This window comes from Syngnathoides biaculeatus, chromosome 3, assembly GCF_019802595.1.
Source record: "Syngnathoides biaculeatus isolate LvHL_M chromosome 3, ASM1980259v1, whole genome shotgun sequence".
NCBI classification, from domain to species: Eukaryota; Metazoa; Chordata; class Actinopteri; order Syngnathiformes; family Syngnathidae; genus Syngnathoides; species Syngnathoides biaculeatus.
In genome coordinates, this window is record NC_084642.1 from 34938231 (window position 1) to 34962435 (window position 24205).

At 40.4% G+C, this 24205-nt stretch overlaps 1 protein-coding gene and 1 long non-coding RNA gene across 2 annotated transcripts in view; one reads left to right on the plus strand and one right to left on the minus strand.

Annotated features, from left to right (window-relative positions):
* Positions 1 to 24205, minus strand: part of ano1a (anoctamin 1, calcium activated chloride channel a) — a 56499-nt gene that overhangs the window by 26068 nt on the left and 6226 nt on the right. The window contains exons 3-10 of the mRNA XM_061815557.1: positions 20518 to 20862; positions 16025 to 16123; positions 14726 to 14877; positions 12819 to 12873; positions 12605 to 12656; positions 2233 to 2288; positions 1988 to 2029; positions 934 to 998 (exon numbers count right to left, since the gene is read on the minus strand). Of these exons, the coding sequence (XP_061671541.1) occupies positions 934 to 998; positions 1988 to 2029; positions 2233 to 2288; positions 12605 to 12656; positions 12819 to 12873; positions 14726 to 14877; positions 16025 to 16123; positions 20518 to 20862 (866 nt within the window). The remainder of the gene's footprint in view (positions 1 to 933; positions 999 to 1987; positions 2030 to 2232; positions 2289 to 12604; positions 12657 to 12818; positions 12874 to 14725; positions 14878 to 16024; positions 16124 to 20517; positions 20863 to 24205) is intronic.
* LOC133498560 (uncharacterized) lies at positions 5576 to 22755 on the plus strand. Its single transcript, XR_009794344.1, has 3 exons — positions 5576 to 5610; positions 8700 to 8785; positions 22620 to 22755. It is a non-coding gene; the product is annotated as an uncharacterized LOC133498560 (long non-coding RNA).

The following is a 24205-nucleotide window of genomic DNA, read 5'->3' on the forward strand; positions in this document are numbered from 1 at the left end:
TAATTGTAGCAACCAGGCTGTTTGAGTTAAGGAGTCTTGTGATTGAAGGCTATTCCGGCTGGGACACTTCACTGTATAGTGTGTGGCTGGGACATTATTTATGAGGTAACATGATTAATGGAGGAACGGTGGTGCAACTGTAAAGCGTTGGCTTCACAGTTACGAGGTCTAGGGTTCGATCCTGGCGCCGCTTGTGTGGAATTTGCATGTTCTACCCGTGCCTGCATTGGGTTTTCTCTGGGAACACCATTTTCTTGCCACATCTCAAAAACATGCAACATTAATTTACTTCGACTTGATCTAAGTTGTAACGTTAGACTAGTCTGTCCATACATCTAAATGCGAACAGTCATTTTCCACCGTGGTACCATGTTATCTTGAAGTTGAAAACGTTTCCCCTCAACATGCTTTAGGAAGATATAGATCACCTACTGCTAGTGTTCATCAATGGATTGACAATAGATACTGCAGTGAATTACGCTAGATCATAACAATACAGGCGGCGCGGTGGTTCAGCTAGTAAAGCATTGGCCTCACAGTTCTGAGGTCCCAGGTTCAATCCTGTACCCGCCTGTGTGAAGTTTGCATGTTCTCCCCGTGCCTGCGTGGGTTTTCTCCAGGCACTCCGGTTTCCTCGCACATCCCAAAAAACATGCAACATTAATTGGACACTCGAAATTGCCTATTGGTGTGATTATGAGTGTGAGTTTGTCTCAATGTGCCCTGCGATTAGCTGGCGACCAGTTCAGGGTCTACGTTGCCTCCTGCCTGTTGACAGGTGAGATAGGCTCTAGCACTCCTGCGCCCCTTGTGAGGATAAGCGGCTAAGAAAATGGATGGATGAATGACTAATGGAACAAAGTGGCATATAACACACATAGGTGGCACATTGTGTTAAAAAGTGGTCCCGACAAGCACTGCAATGAATCTCACCTAATTAGTCCAATGGGCTGGTACTTGTAGAAGACACTGTAGCTGGCCCATTCCTCAAATAGTGTCTGTAAAGAGTGATAATCAGTAACATTTCTCACTATCCAGAAATGAAAATGTGAAATACACTCTATGTTAAGTTGACAATTAACAACTCTCACTTTATGTGGGCAATTATACGATATCTGATGACTAACAGGAATGGAGTTAAATCTCTGTTCTACTTAAAATTATATTGAGGATACGCTATCAATGGGTTTCTCCTGAAAAGCAGCTACATTGACACCCTTGTCCAGATGGGTGGGATGCCAGGAGGAAACACCCTAGAGTAATCACACTGGCTGGACCTTACAAATGCGTATGGATCCTTAACCTAAAATTTGTCGAGTTTGCCCTACAGCGACACCGTCATGGACCTTATCCTGGATTATTACAACAGTTACTGCTGAACTAGGCACATTAGGCTGGAACTGCCTCGAGAACAGCATCTTAGCTGGCTGCATCATCTCAGTTATCCTCTTTGCCCTCGCCATTAACATGATTGCCACATCACCGGAGGGAGAGTGCAGGGGCCTTCTACTGAAGTCTGTTTCGTGACTGTCTTCAATACAAGCCTTCATGGATGTCCTGACTATCACCAACTGTCCCAGGCTGCACAGGCTCATCAATTGAGTGTGGATGAGCTTCAAGAAAGTAAAATCAAGGTCTTTCTACATGTGGAGCAACACATGTGGAAAGACAATATCACAATACTCACAGGCATATATCAAGTCAGATATCACAGTTTACAGCACGAGTATATTGGTAGAAGGGTGCAGAGGATGGAGCTGCCAGGCAAAAGACCAAGAGGAAGACCAAAGAGAAGGTTGATGGATGTTGTGAGGGAAGACATAAGGGCAGTTGGGGTTAGAGAGGAAGATGCAGGAGATAGGACAAGATGGAAAAAGATGACATGCTGTGGTGACCCCTAACAGGAGAAGCCGAAAGGAGAAGAAGAAGAAGATGTATCAAGTAAGCAGGCAGATTAAATTTAGTCATGCGAGTCTATTTTGGTTACCTTTCGGTCATTAGGTTCAGCATTGACTCCATCTATGTCCCCCTGTAACACAAACATTTAAATTCAATATTTTTAGATGATCAGCACAAAATTTAGCTACCAATCAGTATTTATTCAATTTTTGGCCACAAATGTCACCCATTCTACAAAATCCGAACACAGTTATGCAGTGCATGGAGCCTTTAATATTATAAATGGGGTTACCTGTTCTCAAACCTGAGTGAGGAATTAATGCTGATACTCACATCATGAGGAGGATAAGCAGCTGTATAAACACCATTGGCAAGCAAACTGGTGATCCCTGTGAAAATTGATATCATAAGCCGAAACATAGGTGGAATATTTAACAGAAGTAGTTACTGCCAGCTTACGAAAAAGAATGCTTCAAATATAAAACATTAAAAAATGCATTTTAAAGGGTGGCATCCAGTGCATTTTGAATTTTATTTCTTAGTACATCAGCCTTGCATAGCCAAAATAGACAAAAGACAGGAAGCCACAGGACTGTATTTAAATGTGCCGCAGCGATTTAGGCTTACATCCATTTGTAATTTTTTAAATATTTATTATTAAATTGATGCTGCGTCCACACTTTGGACTTCAAAGTTGCTGTAGAATTGGGAAGGCTGTCCCAGTCTACAATTTCTCTCTCAAAGTACTATTTGACTTAACTGCAAAAATTTTAAGAGAGTAGGAGAAGGTTAAAGAAGGAGAAGCAGGTGCTTCAGCAAAATTTTTTTTTTTTTTACTTTTTGACCTGCCTTTCGACAACTATAAAGAGTTTGATGCAGTATGATTCATTTGTCCATGCACCAATTCCCAAACACAATTGTTTTTGCCATTCAAATCAGTATTCGTTAACCCTTTCAGTTCCATTCATAATTTTTTTTTTCTTCTGTAACGTTATTGTATAGTGCCCTGTGATTGGCTGGTGACCAATTTAGGATGTACCCTGCCTCTGACCTCAAGATAGCTGGGATAGATTCCAGCATGGCCACAACCCTAGTAAGGATAAGCGTTTTGTTAAATAGATGTAGGGATGGATTTTTTTCTGGTATCTAAAAACAAATTGTCGCTAAGTGTATGTTAAAAAAAACATTTGAATGGAAATATATGGCCCACAATGTAGATCAAACAGAAACTGAAATCCAGTAATCTAATATTTTTTTATGTTTTTATTGACTATCTTTCAGCGGGTAGTCTATAATTTTAAATACAGAAAATTCTGAACGCATTTTATTTCCTGACTGAGGCAATTTGATGAAGTTGAGTTAATTAAAAATGTTTGATATTTTTAAATTTGAATAATAATTCTACAGTGCAGTGAAAAAGTATTGTCCTTTCTCAAATTATTATTTTTTTTATTGTTTTATGTATGTACCCAGGTGACCAGTTGTTAATCTAGTCTGCCTTTAGCCCAAAGTAAGCTGGGGTAGGCTCCACCGGTTTTGTAACCCTTGTGAGGATAAGCGGCTTGGAAAATGGATGGATCAATTGTATTTACAAATGGGGGAAGGTTTCTAGAAAAAAAAGTTAAAAGAAAAGTTAAAAAGCTATTTCCAAAGCTTTAGGACTTCAGCACACCACCGTGAGAGCCATTATCCTCAATTGGAGCATGGACCCATGAAACAGTGGTGAACCTTTGCAGAAGTGGCTGGCCGAGAAAGATTAACCCAAGAGCACAGCGATGACTCATTTATGATTTCACAAAGGTTACTAAAGTTAAAACAGTGCAGGGCTTGGTTGTCTCAGTATTCAGTACTCAACATTGAGAAAACTGCATCTATGGCTGCATTCCAAGATGAAAATGACTGCCATAAAAGCTTGTATTCCTTTTGCTAAAATAAAATAAACATCTGAATGAATCTCAGGTTGTTGTGGTCTAGTAGTTAAGGTGATGGACTACAAATCCATTGGGACAACCAGGGTGTACCCTGCCTCCTGCTCGTTGACAGCTGGGATAGGCTCCATCACTCCCTTGATCCTTGTGATGATAAGCGGCTTAGAAAATGGAAACCTCGATGGATGGATGGATGGATGGATGGATCTCATAACTTTAGCGTAAGTATTGTATGGACTGATGAGACGAAAGTTGAAATTTTTGGAAGGGGTGTGTCTCGTTACATCTAGGATAATTGGAACACACCATTTCAGAAATTCATCACACTAACAGTCATCCATGGTGTTGGTAATGTGTTGGTCTGGTATTGTTTCACTAATTCAGGACCTGGATGCACTCCAGTTGATTTCAGCCATAAATTCTGCTCTTTACAAGAACATCCAAAAGTAGAATGTACAGACATCAGTTTGTAATCTCAAACTGAAACGCACATGTTTTAAAGTCTAAACTTGAATCCTATTATAGTGTTGTGGCATGCCCCCAAAAAGGGCTGTTCATGCTCAAAAACATGCCATCGCTATGGATTTAAAACAATGCTGCAAGGAAGACTGGGGCCAAAAGATCTCGAGAGAGATGTAAAAGACTCATCCCAGTTATACAAAAATGCTTGATTTCACTTCTGGCTGCTGAAGATGGCCCAATCAGTTATTATGTTTAGGGTCGAATAATTTTCTTTTTTTTTATAATCTTAAACATTAAAGTGGGGAGATGAGATCTGATATTATATGCATGCATGTCTATGGTGTTATTAAGACAATCTTGTGTTAAAAACACAAAAGGAGTTGGACTCTCCAGTCATTGTGCCCCACAATTGGCTGGTCACCAGTTCAGGGTGTACACCCTATCACCCAAAGACACCTGAGATAGGCTCCAGCAGCTGCAAAAAATGGATAGATGGATTTCCAGTCATCCTGTCCCATTCTCATTGTGTAAGCGCGACATGTAACATTTTGTCTTTCATTTGTGAGCAGTTCATCCTCAGCTGCAAGAAATTCTGCTGAGCCTGACTGTATTCTATAGTGATCTTGCTTGAGGCGTTAAACAAGTTTGCCTTAAATCTTTTGTAGTACCATTGTATTCTGACGCTCAATTTAAGTTTATAATGTGCCTGTAATTATGTCACAGCATTGTGTCAAAAATGATTCTGATAATATCATTGCATTATTTGGCATAACCCTGCAAAGTACTGTACAGCAAGGGTCCCCAACCCCTGGTCTGCAGACTTATTATACTTACTATATTCTTAGTTGCAGACCCATTGCTAAACCTAAGAAGCCCTTTACTATTGGGGAAGAACCAATTCTGCCTGCTATGAGGGACATTTGCCATGAAATCTTTGGAGAGAATGGGGTGAAAATGGTCGCAAATGTCCCCCTTTCAGCGACTACCATGAAAAGAAGAATTGATAAAGTAGCAGAGGACATTGAGGCACAGTTGTTAGGGAGGATAAATGATTCACTGTGATAAGCAATTCAGGTGGATGACTACTGATGTTGACAACAAGGCAATTTTGCTCGATTTTGTGTGATATATCTTATGAGAGGATGTGCACGAGGATTTATTATGTGCATTAATTTTGCCATCCAACACCACCGCTGCAGAAATATTTAAGTCCTGGAATGATTACATATGAGAAAGACTTAATTGGTCTTTTTGTGTTGGCGTATGTGCAGACGCAGCGGCTCCAATGATTGGACGCCTGTCACGACCCATCGGAACGAAGGTAGGACCCAAATGCAGGATTCGTCAGATGCAACGTAGTTCAGGGAAAAACGTTTATTATTAGAAGGTCGGGGATTGGTTCGTTCGAACCCTAGGGGTTCGGTGAGTCGGTCTCAGGGGTTTGGTGGAGCCTCTGCCGCAGAGATCAGGACACACTGACTCATCATGTCTATACGTGATGACATGCCCTGGTTGGTCATCACAGGCTGGTGATGATCACGTGACATTGTTTGGCCAATCAGTGCTGTGAGGAATTCAGTGCACTCAAGAGTGATCCAATGTATAAATGCCATTGTAGTATATTGTGTAATTACTTTCTTCATATTTTGATCCATACTAACTATGTCGAGCAAAAAAAGAAAGTGGTCGGACGAATATTACAATATGGATTCTCGTATCATGGAACAGGATGGGAGTCAGTATCCTATCTGCATGATTTGCAATGCCAAATTGAGCAACTCTAGCCTCGTAAACTAAAGGAACACTTCGAAAAGCTGCATCTAGGTGGGGAATATAAGAATACAACGCTTGCTGAATTCAAGGTGAAGAGAGCCAGATTCGATGATAAGGCCACCCTACCTGCTCTTGGATTTGTACCCGTTAACAAACTGATCCTCACAGCATCATATGAATTTGTGTACCTTATCGAAAAGCAGGTCAAGCCAGACACCTTTGGTTAAACACCAACCAGCTTCATTAAAGTTGGTGAATCTGATACTCGCAACAGCAGCCGAAGGTAGATTATCCCAAATTCCCCTTTCAAATGACACCATTAGCGACAGAATAGAGGACATGATTAAAGACATCAGGGCTCAAGGAGTCTCGTAGATCTGATTTCAAGCCTGGTTAAATTCAGCCTTCAACTCAACAAGACCACAGACATTCCTAATCTAAGACAGCTTGCTGTTTTTGTGCGGTGTGTGAAAGACAACATGATAAAAGAAGAGTTTTTATTTTGTAAGCCTCTTACAACAACAACTAAGGCAGCCGATGTGAAGAAGCATGTGGATGACTTGTTCAGAAACAATAATCTTTTGAGGGATATGGTTTCTGCAGTTTGTACGGACGGAGCTCCAGTCATGCTGGGAAGAAGGTCTGGTTTTGGTGCGCCAGTAAAAGCCGATGCACCATACATCAATGTTAGGCATTGTATGCTACACAGACATGCATTGGCAACAAAAACCTTGCCCCCAAAAGTGATAGAAGTATTAAAAACTGTAGTGCAATGTGTGAACTATGTGTGAAATAGTGCTCTGAGGCACAGAATCTTCAGTGAGCTTTGTACAGAAATGGGCACTGAGTTCGAAGTACTTATGCATCATTCTAATGTTCGGTGGTTATCCTGGCCACAGGTGCTGATTCGTGTTTTTGCCTTGCATTTGGAATTTGCCTTGCTTTTGGAAGAGCACCAACATTGTCATCCAGATTCCTTCAAAAAATATGAGTTCATTCTCATTTTAGTGTACATGGCAGATATATTGGCAGCTCTTAATCACCTTAATCAGCAGAAGCAGGGGGGTGGAGTCAACCACATTTAAGCAGAAGAAAACCTGAAGGCTTTTTTTTTTTTAAAAAAAAAGCTACTTTTATGGAAATGACGAATAGAGAACAATAACTTCGCGAACTTTCCACTTCTTGACAATTGTGTATTTAAGATTGAAGATGTGTCTGGAATTGGTGACATTTCTGTAACCATGGAAGTGAAACAAGCAATTGCCACGCACCTGGATGAGTTTGCAAAATCTCTCGATGGATACTTCCCTGCACGAAACCTATATTCAGCATGGGTGAAAGAGCCGTTCATGTTTAGACAGCCGTTCATGTGTGATGTTATCTACAGTAACTCTTCAGAACAACAATGCTCTTTACGTTTTGGTGTCAACAAATGAAAAAGTATCCAGTTATAGCCAAGAAAGCCCAGGAGATATTATACCATTTGTTACAACATATCTTTGTGAGCAATGTTTTTCAAGAATGCTGGACATAAAAACAAAGAAAATGAACAGATTTTGCTGTGAAAATGACACGAGAGTAGCACTTGCCAAAGTCAAGCCACACATATCTGAACTGGTCTCTCTAAGGCAACAGCAGAAGTCACACTGATTTTCAGGTATGTAATTTGTTGTGAGTTCGTGCACTATATTGGTTTTGTTATGCACAGTTCATTTTGAGCACCAGTAGAAAAACTATATGACTTGAATTTGAAAATAATCACATTTTATTTTACACTAAAGTAGGGTTCGGTGAATGCACATTTGAAACTGGTGAGGTTCGGTAGCTCCAACAAGGTTAAGAACCACTGCTCTACACTTAACTTATGCAGAGTAGCAGAGTGCAGACTGCAGTGAAGCATGTGCAACGAACTGGCAAATGTCAATGACACATTTACCACTTAAATATTTAGTTCATCAGTGTCCCAAATGTGACACAGCTGTAACAGCTTTCCGAGGTGGCACCACCGAGAGCAGTGGCCTCGCCATGCTCCTCACAGGAAGCACCGCCCACGGCAGTGTTGAGACTATCCCCATGACAAAATACTATAAACTGACAAAGGTTTTTGTAAGTTAAACACCTGTGCCTCCCACCGATCCGTGGAAATATTTTCATACATAAAACTGGTCCCGGGTGCTAAAAAGGTTGGGGACCCCTGCTGTCCAGTACTTCATATGCTGGCAGGACCAGTTACTCGAGAATGTTTGCTTGGAGAGCACTCCAGAGTGTTCTTGAGCAATGTACACCACAAGACACTCTTGCAAAGCCCCTCTCACTCTCACCTTCTGAAGTGCTTATCCTTGGGGCACAGGTGTCAAAGTCAAAGCTTGGGGGCCAAATCAGGCCCATCTCATGATTTTATAGGCCCACGAAGGCAAATCATGTGTCAAGTTCCATGAGTCTTGTGAAAAACTACCAAGATTTTATTATGTCAAATATTGTATATGAAAACTAGATATTACAAGCATTTTTGCGTTTACAAACAAGAACAATTGTGGAAAAACTAATTTCCCTTGTTTTCTGATTCCAAAACTGGTTCATAAATTTCACGTGTAAATATGATGAGGTGATTAAAGTTTTTTTTTTATGGTTTCACAGTCGTAACGGCCGTCTGCGGGAAACCGTAACTACAATGTGGCCCACGACAAAAATGACTTTGACACCCCTGCGTTCGGCATAAGCGGGTGAGTTGACGGCGATCTCAGCTGACTTCAGGTGAGAGAAGGGAGAAAGGCTGAACTGATTTGTAGCCAATCACAGTGCACATGTAGACAAACAAGCACACAAAGGGGCAATTTTAGAGCAAACGTAAAAACAAACAAACAAACAATAAATAAATAAGATTGTCTATTTTCCCAGGTGATGACAAATATGGTCGATATTCATTTTTATTACATTATCCCATAGTTTCAGCGTGATTTTCATTACTTCAATAGTCCTTTGTTCTTGTGTTACTTTCAAATGTAACTTGTAGCTCTACCAGCCTCCATTTTATTTCAAGGACAAGATAAATATGTGCATAGGGCTTTGTTTCATCTTTCCTCATCTCCCTCCCTTTGAAACTTTAACTATGTGTTTGTTCTTCCATGTTCTTCAAAGACAGGGAGAGATGCGAAGCAACTGCAGGCTGTTGACTGTCTCTCTCTTTGCATGGATTTCTTTCTTTCTTTATTGTAATAAAAACCCACAAGACAAGATTGCTTTGTTATTTATTCTGCCAGAAAAAGATTTGCCAAAACACCCTCAAAGCATATGTGTTTGCCAATCCGAGGTTAGGGTTAGTTTAATCATTTCAAGTAAGAATTCTCCAATGGGTTTTTTAGTTATACAGTCCACTGGATGTACAGTGGTGCCTCGGTTCTCGAACACAATCCGTTCCAGAAGACTGGTTAGAAACCAAAACGTTTGAAAACCAAAGCACGTTTTCCCATTACTAATGCGTTCCAAGCCTAAAAAATAGTTTTTTTAAAGCGTTTTTTTTTTAGCTTTTCCTGATAATAAACTGCATAGTAGAAATACAGGTATAGTTTAAATACTTTCTATAATTAAATAATTTAAGAAATATATTTTTTTGCTTAAAATGGATGCTTTAGCCTAGTAGAGCATGCTAGGCTGGGAGTGCATTGCTGTATCTGTAGCGACTCGGCCCCCAGCCTTGTAAACCTTTTTATATTAACAAAAGTGCAGAATAACTTTAAACAAGCCATAATGAGGGGCAAAAGAAACAAATATTTTTTTATTTGGACAGAAAGTACGTGACGTAAAAAAAAATTAACCTGCAACTTGAGGTAGGGTTAATGGAACAAAAGAAAAAAGCAATACAAAAAAACAGTTTCAGATGTCTTCAGTGGAGGGGACTCGTCCCTTTTTACCAAATGTCATTTTTTTCTGCCATCTTTTAAGCACTTTTCTGAAGTGGCTCATAAAAACATCATTAAAATTTTGCTCGGCACTTGACACGTCCTTCCTGCCTTCAGCCTCTTCAGACTGCATCACCTCGTCCAACATCTTCTTCTCCTCCTCCTGAAGGTGCAGGAGTTAGCATTACCACATGAAAGAAGCGTAAACATGTCCTTCATGGGCTTGTTGCCTGGCATCGACTTTTCCTCCTGCGTCATGTAGGTCCTTCATGGCATTTTCTTCTGGAATAGGCCCGTTTTATCACAGTTGAAAACTTGCTGGGGAAGGGAGTCCTCGGCCCTGACGAAACGGACAAACTCGACTTTGAACTTTTCTGCGGCGCCCTGGTCCGAACTTGCCGCCCCCCCCATGGCGAACAACGGAGTGTATCCCACTTCTTTTTCGGAAATTTTCGAACCATCCTCGACTTGCTTTGAATTCCAAGCCCTCAGGAACTAGACTGGGGTCTTTTCTTTTTAAATCTGTATAGAGATTTCTAGCAAATCCCTTCCTCGCCAACTCTATTCCCAGCTGACTGCTGATCGTTCACAAAAATAAGCAACTTTTTGACTTCCTCCAAGATCTGTGGCCTCTGCTTAGTCAACACAGTTGCTCCTTTAGCAACATAATTTACTTTGAGGGCATCCTTTTGTTTCAGGATGGTGCTGATCATCGATTTCGCCATGACATACTTCTTCGATAACTCAGAACACGCACACCAAATTTGTGCTTCGCTATCAAATCCTTCTTGAAGTCCACAGTTTTACCCACCACTTTCCTTTTTTCAGCACCAGCAGTTCCACTTGCCTTCTTGGAGCCATGATCGGGGGTTAATGTTGCTCAATTTGAATAAAAAAAAGTCACTACAGTACTGGGAAAAGTGTGTGAGTCAACTGGTTGACTGGTTGGTTGCGCGATACGTCTTTTGTTTTTTTCGGGGGTGCATTCGAAAGCACAATAATAAATCATTATGGGTCAGCTGGTCGGGGTGTTCAAATACTGATTTTCATTCGAAAACCAAAGCAAGACAATCTCGAAATTTTCGTTCGAAAACTGATTTGTACGAAAACCAAGACGTTCAAAAACCGAGGCACAACTGTACAATATATGTACATAGATGTATGTACGCACACACACACACACACAGACACACACACACACACATATATATATATCCATTTAAGTTACATGGCTCATTCAAAGATTCAGATTACAATTTACATTCCCATCAGAACATTTTAAGAACAATTTTGTGTTTTTGCAAACTTATAATAAAAATGCCAACAAACAAAAAAATACATTGCTAACCAAACCAAGTCAAGTATGAACTATAAATTTCAAACGTTGCTTCCAACTTTGTTTCTTTTTTTTTAATCCACAATGATATCCTCGTCTGCTATTCTTGGTGTAAAACTGAATTATTAAGGCTGTGCCAAGTCGGAATTTTAATATTATACACCATCTCATCCAACACTTTCTACATTGGCTTCAGACGAGACCTTTCTCACGCAAAAAAAGAGAACATTTCATCCAGTTCCACCACTTGTTTTCTATTATTCACATACCCTGACATTTATGGCATCTCAAAGCAACAGCATTTTTAAAAAAAATTTCATTTTTGTTATTATTATCGAGAGCAAAACATAAGCAGCATGTTGTCTTTCTTGTCTTTGCCCTACCTTGGCTAGACTGGGTTGCTAACTAAAGCAGCAGTGGTGGGTGCTGTCATTATAAACCACATTGATGGGCTGCGCAAGTACTGTAACATTTGTAATAATGAGTGTATTCCTTCAAGAGCGGAGGGGGGGCGGTGTAATCTAGGCAGGAGAGTATGTGGCAGAGCAAGACGTCATTCTTAGAGAAAGTTCCATGTGCTCCGAAATGTTCCAATGTTTTTTTGGCACTCCGTCTCACGATCGACCAAAACTATCTCGACCAGTAGTAGACTTCAATGTTATTGAATAATTAAAAAATTAATTGAATCATCAGATTTGCATGATATATTTCATGGGAATTGTTGAATAACAACAGCTAATTGTTGCCAGGTATATATCAGGACTATTATTTTTTTTTAAATGTTCAGGAAAATCTCTATTTAACAGGTTGAAAAAATGGGTTTATATTTATGTTACGCTCAATCTAGGATGTGGGTCAAGTCCGGTTGGCACACAACTATGGCAGTGAGACATGGTTTTACAGGTGTCACAAGGTACCAGCATGCTGCTTTTGTTGTCCCACTGGTAGGTGGTGACATCAGCAAAACCTGCATGCTGCTTGCTGGTGACTACAATATTACTTGCTGAGGAAACAACACACGATCACTCATGATAATTTCCCAGTTTTTAGTAAATTCAGGGTGTAACATACATGCCCTGCAATCGGCTGGCGACCATTCCGAGATGTACACTGACTCTTGAGTGGCGTGGATAATGGGCAGCCGAATTGTTTTCGTCTCATAAACAAATAAGGTTGGTAGAAGATGTTTGTATGACATGAATTAAAATTACAAAGAAAAACAATGATACCATGGAAATACTTGGATTGGACTTGGATTTTTAGAATCTGGATAAGTGGGTTGGCAAAGGATTTAAATGACTTCTCACCCATTGAGTACAAAGCCCTGGTGCATTTTGTCCTCTTCAGCACTTCATATACCTTGCAACAAGGGAAACATCAAAATGTTGGCATGAGACATGTCATGTCGATTTAGTTTTAATTGATATTTTATATATTATGGAATTGATTACTGAGTTTGTGTTGGTTTTCCACCTCTTTCATTTTGCATTTCATGAAGGTTACAATAATCACAATACTTACTATTAAACTCCTCATTCTGCTGTCAAAGAAATTGTCTCTGTCAGATAGATCAAATCTAGTGAGGAAAGCAAACAAATCTCAGTTTAGATGCTAACTCAATTGACAGCAATCACAATTTCAATGTATGGTAGCTTTCAGTGTCATTTATCGATCATTAAACAGTGTGTGGTACCCTGACCACACTTACCCAGATAAAAATATCATACCATAATAAGTGTGTCATATACTGTCTAATTCTTGCAACTATACCAACTCTCATTGTGTCACTTTCTTTGAGTAAGCGTAGGTTAAATGAAGGGTGATTCTGTATTTGAAGACGAGACATTACATACTGCATTAATTAGTAGACACTAATTAACTTCCTTTGTTTTTTAAATTCAGTGTCAGGGTTGCGGTCATGCCACTGCCTTGCGCCTGGCTGCTCCTGGCAGCAGCCTCTCACCTGCAACTCGTTTTTTAATTATGTCACGTATTTAATCCTTGTGTGTTTTGTTTTAGGTGGCCAGTTTGTTGTGTGTGTCTTGCGTGTGGAGACAGAGTTCTTATGAGTGTGTTTGCCACGTCACAGGGATCCTGTGCCCCATAGTCTAGTCTTGTTTCCATGTTCCAAGTTTTTGCCTTGTAGTTATCCAACCTTGTTTTGTGTTTTTTTTAACCTTGCCGTTTGCCACGTGGTTTTGTGCTTTTTAGACTGGCTACCTGTGTGTTGACTTCTCCCTGGTATTAATCCTCCCTGAAAAAACAGGTCCTTGCCTCGGAGTCCTATATTTGGGTCCTACCTGTTGACTCTTGCTCATGACAGAACAGACTGGCCAGACATGGACCCACCAGACTTGTGCCTCGAGAATGATGGCCATCAAGCTCAGCTGTACAAAAAAATTACTTAATGAGCAGCAGGCCGCTTTGGCCTCCCAGTTTGTGGTTCTCATAGACCTGCCTCAAAAGAGGGGATTAATCGACCAGCAATCACCTCTTGTATTTGTTTTGGTGACGCCCTGCCCGTGGGGTCCATTTCTTGCTTCTGTTTCGTCGGCACACAGCATCCGCCTCATGTTCATGTCTTATTGGCGCCCCGCTGGTGGTGTCCACCCTGTGCTCCTGTGTCATCGACGCAAGGCCTGCAGCGTCCACCATCTGCTCCTGTTTCGTTGGTGCCCGGCCCACAGCATCCATCGCGTGCTCCTGTTCCACCAACGTCCAGTCCATGGTGTCCACCCGGTGTCCCGGCTCCGGCAGCGCCCGGCGCACAGCGTCTTCTACTTGCTCTTGCACTTCAACAGTGCCTGGTTTGCGGCCACTGTCTGTTACTATGGCGGTGGCGTTGAACGTACGGCCGACACTTCTCGCTTCTGCTTAAGCAGCTCGTGACCGGCGATTGCTTCCTTGTTCCTGCTGCTTTACACCTACCTGGAAAACTATGTCCTTGGCTCTGTGTCCTGATCCTACCTCTTGTCGCTTTCTCATGACAGTATGCTAATTGAAAAAAGTTTCTCATTTACTCTGTGCACCTGGAGATTTAGAGTTCAGTGTCTTACCCAAGGACACCTGGATAAAAGTTGGAAATGGGATGCGAACTGCTGACCCTTTGGCCAGTGGACAACCAATTCTCCCTAATGAGCCTCAGTTTAGACTTTATTTGCATTAAATTAGTAGAAATGTTAAAAGACATTTGATAGTATAAAATGATCACACTTATACTATATCACAACTTAATACAGCATTTTCGAGTATTTATTTGGTAGTTGTTAAATATCACACTGCACTGAACTGGCATGTGGGTACATTGCGCAATGGACAAACCCAAAATATATTCACATCAACACAGTGTGTTATTACTTAAATATTTATCCCAATAGGTTATTTTGGAAACATTGACCATTTCTAAGCCAGGTGAAGGTTTTACTCACAGGTGCTCCTTCTCTCTGGAAAAAGGGTGAGAGAGTGATTTCACACTAGGTGACTTGTTGGCGTCCAGTTTCGGGTGCAAAGGAGATGTGACTTTGTGAATGAACAGTCGGACCTTTTCAACAATATTATTCCCTTGTTTAATCTCAAAAACCTGAAAGGGATACAAGAGGAGTGAATTTGAGTTAATTTTGCAGAAAATTGATTGTTTTAAAGTTTTTATTTCCTTTGATGAAATTATATATTTCTGTTGTGTTGAGTTGAGGAGTTGATCAATGGGAAGATGCGGGATCTGTGTAGGATGATAACCAGCTGACAAGACAAAGAGAACCTGTGTATGAAGTGCTTTAAAACAATCTTTTTTTTATCCCTTTGAATTTATCATATTTTATCTTTTGTCATTTTTCTGTGTGGTGTTATTGTGGGCAAAAGGTATCGTGATTTCTGAGGAATATCTTCAGCAAAACATGGATTGACAGAGGCATATACAGAACTCCTCAGTTTACGACGGCGTTTCGTTCCTATCATAGCAGCGTAAACCACATTTTTTTATCTAAGTCAGAATGCACCGGAATCTATCACTAACCTTGACTAGCACAGTGGTAAAATTTTTCATTAATTAATTCATTCATTCATTTTCCATACCGCTTGTCCTCACTAGGGTCATGCATGTGATGGTGTCTACTCCAACTGACTCTGGATGAGAGGTGGGGTAGACGATGAAATGGTCACCAACCCGCACATCGAAATAAATATTCGCGCTCACGTTCACACCTCCAGCCTATTTAGAATCTTTCAGTCAATCTATCGTGCATGTTTGTGGCTGGAAACCGGAGTACTCAAAAGAAACCCATGCACACCCAGGGAGGACCATGCCAATTCCATACAGGTGAGGTCAGAATTTAACCAAAGTCCTCAGAACTGTGAAGCGGATGTGCTAACTAGTCGGCCATTGTAAAGGCATCATAATTAGTATATATTGCATGTATGATTTAAAAAAAACTATTCAAATGAAAGAGCAAGTGCGGTCCTAATAGAGTGTGCCCTCGTGCTAGAAAACAATTCATCCTGCTGGTGCTGCACAAACTAGTTCTTTGCATGCCAATCTGATATTCAAATGCCTCATGCTGATATGTAAACTGAGGACTCCTTGTATAGCATCAGATGACAATCCATGTTCATTGTCATCTTCAGTCCTGAGATATTAACAAAAGAGGGATATATGTCAATGAGAATTTTATTCCACACAGTATAAAAAGCCATTTGATTTACCAGTTAAGGATGGACTTGTTTGTGTGTACCTTGTTTGTTGGCATTTTGAGCTTCAAGAACTCAGCCTCCCGACACAAGACATTCCATGGGGCATGGATCTTCAAAAAGCCAATTCCAGGGATCTTACACTGTTTGGCATTTTGAAAAAGAGCAATGAATAAAACTGTGGCAGTTGCACAGCAGACACATTTTATCAATTCCCAGGATAAATGGCAAAAAACACTTCATTAAATGGTGATCACATTTATTTGATGAGAGTTGTGTAAAAACCTGGTGGTCTCTCATGAATTTTTAAAAGATCCTGTGTGGAGATGGGATAAAGAAAGGAACCAACAACTCCATCCACCTGTCCTTTCTCACCTGATCACGATGGCATACTGTATGACATCTTCAACTCATCACCATACAGGATCTCTGGGGCTCAAGCCAAGTAACCACAGGCCTCTTGGTGACCTCTCCCACTAGTTGTGGTTACATTTTGGTCGTTTGATCGCCGGTGAATTGCAGGGCGCCAAAGAAGGGTCTTACACAAGGCATGATTTAAGCAAAGACCACCACAGCATTGCCCCGCAATGGATTGTTAAGTACTGTGCATTGAGAACAATACATTGAATTTGGAATTAAACACCTGGGAAAATTGTGACATACAAATAATGAGTATACAGGTCAACTATTGTTTACTTTATTTTAAGAAGGGATTTATAATACCTGTTAAAAGGGAAGAAAATCTGCATGAATGGAACAGTTACACAATTTAGCAAGAAACATGAACTAAACAATTAAATTCCTTCAGTGGGCCACATAAAATGGTGTGGTGAGCCATATCTGGGCGTTGGGCTTTGAGTTTGACACCATAGAGCAGAGGTTGTACGTACAAGAATCACTTAAAAGAACTGGCCAGATTGTGGATAATGTTGCAGTCGCTTGAACTTTTTAAAACAATTTTAATCTACCACAATACTTTTCTTAAGTAGAATTCAGTTGTACAGTATTTCATGTTCTAGAATCTGTCACGACCCATTGGAACGAAGGTAGGACCCAAATGCAGGATTCGTCAGATGCAAGGTAGTTTGGAGAAAAACGTTTATTATTCAATGGTCGGGGATCGGGCAGGCAGTCAGGTGCAGCAGCGGTAGTTGGGACGTCGGGCGAAGAGAGCAGGTGAGCGGGCAGGCAGGAGTCGGTAGACGGGAGAACGATCAAAGCAGGCAGAAGTGTCAAAGGAGTGGAGGAGGAGAACAGGCGGAGGTCGGTACACACGGGTTGACAATCAGGGATACGGAAGTACTCAAACGGGGCATGAAGCTCAACGATCTGGCAGAGCACCAGTCGTCATCGGGGTCCTATATATACACGGGTCGGGATAATCAGCCCGCATGAGGCGCAGGGGTGTGCCTCCCAATTAGCGCAAACGCGCGGGCACCCGCACAGCCCGGGCTGGAGCGGCAGGATCGTGACAGAATCAGAATTATCTTTATTTTCCAAGTATGTCAAAAACACAAAAGTAATTTGTCTCCAGTAGTTTGTGCGACTAGTATGACAACAGACAGCTAAGTGACGGGGAATACTTTTGAAACATTGAGAAAACCAGTTACTGGGCAATGAAATGTTAGTAATCTGGTTATGCAGGTACTTTTTTATTCTTTTATTCCCCATATCTAAGTGTAGTGTTAATCCTCCAACTGTGCATAATGTTACAGTGATTTATAATAGTATTACATATATTTTTTATATGGCAGTCACTCACATTTTAAAAATGTACAGGTGTGGTCAGTCATTCCCGCGGATATAAAGTTACATGTGTGGTCCACCAGTCATGCCCACAGATTGCAGGTGTGATTAGGGATGGAATCTCAAGACCTTAAAATAACTTACTGAGTTTTTATACCCGAGTATGTAGTTGTTACCTAATACCATAATCATAATTTATTGACATTGCACTAAGAGAGACATTTTTAAAGAGGTCAATAGACATTAAATTTCAAAGCTAAGTATTCATATAATCAAAACATTTTATTTCTTCATGATGTGTTATATCCATCCATTTTCTTTGCCTCTTATCCTCATGAGGGTGGCGGTGCTGGGGCCTATCCCAGCTGTTAACGGGCAGTAGGCGGGGTACACCCTGATCTGGTTGCACATACAGCTGAGCCACCATGCCACCTGTATTGTTATAATCTAGCGTAATTTACGGCGGTTTCTATTGTCAAATCCATTGATGAAAGCTAGCAGTAGATGATCTATATCTTCCTAAAGCCTGTAGAGGGGAAAGGTTTTCAACTTCAAGATAACACGGTACCACGGGGGAAACTGACAGTTCGTATTTAGATATATGGACAGACTAGTCTAACGTTAGAACATAGATCAAGTCAAAGTAAATCACAACCTCATACTTATTATCGTTAGATACTGAAACATTACCTATGTTATATCCCAGAAATGTTTTCAGTGTAACTAAATTTCCTTTGACATGGCCCATAATGATGATGACTTTTTCGATGTTCGTGAAGAAGCTCGGAACATGTGCTTTTGGGATAACCTCCGAACATGCTCAGTACGGTTAACTTGCATTTCCTGTTTCCGGGTGAAAACTGATTGTTTAGGATCAGGCTTCTTTTGTTACCAACATTTATGAAATGAACATGGAAATTAATGTCAAGACCTACGTTCCCTCTAATTTTTGACGTCTGAGCAAACACACTAAGCCCGTGAACGCCCCCTTTGACCACTGTGAGCAACATCAGACGTGTGCAGTGTGGTCAGATCAGTGTGATCTGTGATCTGTGATCCATTTAAGTTACATGACTCATTCAAAAATTCAGATTACAGCATTTAGATTCCCATCAGAACGTTTCTAAGAACATTTTTGTGTTTTTGCAAACTTTCAATGAAAATGTCAACAAACAAAAAGCTATATTGCTAACCAAACCAAGCCAACTATGAACTGTAAATTTGAAATGTCGCTTCCAACTTTGTTTCATTTATTTATTTTTAACCCACAATGATATCCCCGTCTGTTTTTCTTGGTGTAAAACTGAATTATTGCTTGCAGAATATCTTTGGAAATGCATGTTGAAAGCTGAATGATGCTCCAAAACAGTTTTAAGGTTAATGTTATGTTGCCTCCTTTTTTTGTGCACTATATTATTTGTGCTTTCATCCTCGATCAGGCAGTCCCAAGGTGGAATTTTAACATTACACACCATCTCATCCTCTACTTTCTACTTTGGCTTCAGACCAGACCTTTTTTACAAAAAAAAAAACCATCCAAAAAATCTCATCCAGTTTCACCACTTTTCTTCTAGTATTCACATACCCCAACATTCATGAAAGCAACAACACTTCTTTTTTTTACTTTTACCATTATTATCAAGAGTAAACACAAGCAGCATATCTAACACTCTTTGCTCTACATTGCCCAGACTTTGTCACTAACGAAAGCGCAGGTGGGTGGACGGGGTTTGTAATTACGAGTGTACCCCTTTTAGAGCCAGAGGGGGCCAGAGTCAGGTAAACTAGCAGGAGACCTGTGTTTCCGTGTTGCAAAAAAAAAAAAAAAAGTCAGGCTGTGGTTCACTGTGCTGGATTGGTTTTCATGTGCGCTGAAAATGTCTATGTATTTCTACTCGTAACAAATTTTACGTGCGTGATTTTTCGGGCTTGACTGTGCAGATTTGCGAGTGTGATGGCGCCGGGCACGATCGCGCCTGTCAAATCACAGTGACTGATATGGGCTACTTTGGTTACTGTATTTTAAAGCTCAAAAGTAATAGGAATGGGAGCATACACTAAAAGTTAGTAGATGAGGGTTTGGTGTTTCTTTTAATGCCAGAGTTATCCATAGATTTTACCAAGAAAAGTATTATCGAAATTCCTCTCTTGCTCAGACCGTTGACCACTGAGACCGGTTGGAAAACTGCCAGCCAAGCAGCATTTGCCACGCATGCAGTGCTTCCTGTTGTGACCCCCCATTGTTCGTGGATACGTTTCACCGAACAGAGAACAGCCACTATCTGGGATTTTGTGGCTGATTTTTGTGAAAAATAATTACCCAAAAAAAAAAAAAAAAAAAAAAGCAGAATGTACAATGTTGGGCGTGGCACTGACGACGAACAATAATCCCATTATATGGGCCGCAGAGATTTAGATGTAGAGAGTATACAGCATGTGTGGTCAGACTTTGTTAACCCAAGATCTACTTTTCAAGCAGCCAGCCTCTCACAATCGACCGGCGGCGGGGGGTTTGCACGTGTGCATCGCCGTAAATAGGAGCCGGGAACTGTGCGATAAGAGCCAAAAAAGCGAGAATAACAGCGAGTTGATGCTCTGTGTTATTCCTACTCCCGCTGTTGAACAAACAAAAAAAAAATAACAATGGTCAAGCGTTTCAGCCAGAATAAAGACAGGCGGAACTTGACGTGTTGGAGAGGGGGCGTGACGCATTATAGTGCTTCCGTGTAGTCAGAGCAATTTACATAACTCGCATGCAAATTGTGAGTTGCAGCTCATGCATTTTTCTTACCTCGTCAGCCTTTTCTAATTCCAAGCCAGTCTCTAGGAGGTTTTCTTCAAACTCTTGGCGTCTGAATCGCTTGTCATCCTCATCGTAATCAGTCTCTTGGGGGGAAATCTCAGGATCTTCTTTGGGTTGTAAAGGTGCACGGCTGCTTCTCAAGCTCAAACTACGTCGAAGGCGGCGAATGAAGGTGTCGTCCCCAAACTTGGATGATTTTCTGTTGCTAGTCTTGTTGGGTTTCTGGATGTGGTAAGCCAGCACGTAGTCCACTCGGCGTTGGCCATCAGCAAAGTATGGGCCGAACTGAAGGCACAATGATGCCTTGCCTTCAGCATTCAGATTTTTCATTGGCTAGAGGAAAGAAAGAGGAAAATACTGACTGAGAGAATGATAGCAAAGGAAAGCTAATTTATTTGTATAGCGCATTTCATACTAAAGGTAACTCAATACGCTTTACATGATTAAACACATTCAAATATGTAATTAAAACATTTGAAAAAGTACAATTAAAACAGCTTTTCATGAAAGAAATATCACGGAAATGTGGAAGTACAAGTACTGTAAAACGCATGAGAAAAAAATGTTTTTAATCTGGATTTGAAAACATGCACACTTGGGTCATCACCTGTTGGAAATGTATTCCTTTTTTTGCAGTATAATGGATAAATGCTGTTTCTTTCCTCAGTTGCGATCTAAACATTCCTTTCACACATGAATTTTGTCACACAGTCTGTACAGTACTACTATACTTTCAACACCCCAACACCGCTTGCCTTCAATCATCCCACTAACTAAACTTTACTGCCTTGCCAATTTTATTTACACTCTTGTCACATCCATTTTGATTACTGAAACTCATTTCTCCCAGGTTTTTCAACATATCCATAAAAACATTTAATTTGGTCAAAAACACTCAACAACATACTCTCAACATGCCTCAAGATTATTATTAGAAGTGAAGGAAAATATTGGCAAGGAGAAACTCGAGTTTACAATTATTGTATAATTTATTCACAGTTGGTCTTCATTTAAATGTGGCTGAATCACAATGTTTAGGTCACCACAGCATGTCATTCTTTTCTATATAAGCACCAACTGCCCTTATATCTTCCTTCATTACATCTACCAACTTTCACTTGAGTCTTTCTCGAGAAATGTTGCCAGGGAGCTCAATCCTCGACAGCTGTCTACCAATATAGTCACTTTCTCTCATTTGGACATGTCCAGACCTTGCATAAGACTGCTGTCTTTAACTTTGTCTCCAAAACATCTTACCTTGGCCATCAATCTAGTAAACTCATTTCTAATCCTAGCCTACATGTTTTGTCACCTCCAACATTGTAGAGGTAAAGTGAGAAAAACTATTGCAAGTTGATAATGCTAACAAGTTATGGTAGATTAATGGGCAACATAAACATCGTGGTGATGGATTAAAAACACGTACTCAAATTGAAGTTCAAAACAAATGAAGTGCATTGATTTTATATCCTCCTGTTCATTGTTCAAATTCTGGTCATGAAAACTATATTGTGGATTTAAACAACTTTTAGGCAGTATTCCAGTGGGCTTGAGGAGTATTTCAATGTATACTGCCCATTTACCAGCTCCATATATGGAAAACTACTCCCATTATTCTAGTTCCCAAATCAAATAATACAAAAGAATTCAACTAATTTAGACTGGTTACTCTAACAACCCCTGGTAATGACAATTTTTAAGAAAACATTAGAATTAAATTGTCTCTCAACTTGATCAAGCTCTGAAAGGTCTGGCTGCTGCTTGGATTTTGATATTTAATAAGTTATGCAAACACCTAGAAAACCCAATTCACATGCAAGACTCAGAGTTGCTGACTTATCGCCAGCTTTTAATAAGATGTAGCCTCCAATTTTTATTTTGGAATTTGCTTTTCTGGCTGCTTTAAAATTTCTGAACTGGTAGAATTTAGCAGATGTTTATCTACGGTCACATGACCAACACCATCATATCAAATACAGGTTGCCTGCGGGTCTGTGTACTTTTCATTCTGCTTTTTTATCATGTTGACAGGAAGCTGCAACCACCTTTTAAATTTATCACATGATACTGCCCTTGTATTCCTCCTTTAGGGGACTGTTCTTGTTACGGCTGGACCCGATCAGCATTTGTGGAGGGGTGTGATGATTACTTGGACCTTTATCTGACAAGAAATGAAGAGTTACTTGCTTATTTTAGAAAAACAAACCACCACGACCCAGAAGCAAGCATCATCCATGGAAATAATGTGTATGTTGTGGAAACAAGCATGTACTTGGGAACCTAATTTGATTTCAAACAACGATTTTTTTTTTATATTATTTTTGTTGTATTTTGCGAATGGTGCTGGATTACGCATGAGATTGTTTGGTGTTTTACAAGCCTATGAGGGCTTGGAACATATATGTATGTATGAAATAATAAAAATGCATTCATTCACTCATTCAATTGAAATGAATTTAATTTCAATTTTATTCTTTTTTTCCTGGTCAAAGATGTGGCAGGGAGTGTTTTGGGTGCCCAAGGGGGCCCCTTTAGGAGGGTTTATTTATTGGAGCCAAGAATTTGGTGTGATTCCTCTAGGTGGTACCATTAGGTTGTACCAGGTCCTGCAAAAGTAAGCTAGTAAACATGTCCCCACAAAAATTAGTCTGGATGGATGGATATATATAAATTTGTGTGGAGAGCATTTGGCACACAGCCTCGTGGGGAGCCTCTGTTCAGTGTCCAAGAGGAGGAGCGGTGTGGGCCAAGTTTGACTGTATTGGCTCAGATGGATCAAAAGTACTCATTTTGGGGGAGGAAAGAAAGTCCAGGAGCTGGTGAGGAGCAGGTGAGTGAGGGAGTCCAGCTCAGACAGGTCTGACCAGTATGTCAGGTAAGACTGTTTTAAAGGCTGCACTATAATCAATGAAGAGAATCCTGACTACACAGCGTGTTTTCAATGGCGAATGTCCGGGTGACATCACGGACAGTAAATGCAGCCAATGTGGCGATCACTTGGATGTCAGATGAGACTTCTGTAACTTTACTCATGGATTAGTCTGCTCATATTTTTTTTTTTTTGTGTATAGACATAAAAGTGAATAATCTTATATGCATTTGTCATTTCAATATCTATTTTAGAATGTTTATAGGGATGACACTAGACCTATAATTATTTCAAAACATAATAATGGCATTACTTACATGGGCATGTCTAAGCTTCTGAACGTTCCATTAAATGTAAGTGAAAAACCAGTCATATCACAATCAATTTGCCTCAATCAGGTGCTTCTTGCAAGATTTCTGAGCGAGGAGTGCAATGAAAAATCAGAAGAGTTGTCCAAGATCCATGGACCACCTGTGGAGGGGTTTAAAAGACCTGCAATTAGCAGGTACTGTTGTCATAAGGAAAGGAGTAAGTAATGTACACTACCGCTGTGTCCTGTATCTACGCTCACCACCCAAGATCTCATTTCTTGGGAAAAAAAAAACAAAACATGTCAAAGCACCTTTAAAGTTTGCTGAGCAACATTTGGACAAGCCAGTTAAAACCTTGGAGAATAGTCTGGTCCCATAAGAGCAAAACTGAACTCTTTGGATGCAATAATGCATACCACATTTGGAAGATGAATGGCACTGTACGTTACCCGAAAAACATCAGTCAGTCATATTTGAAAAATGTACGGGTGTAGTC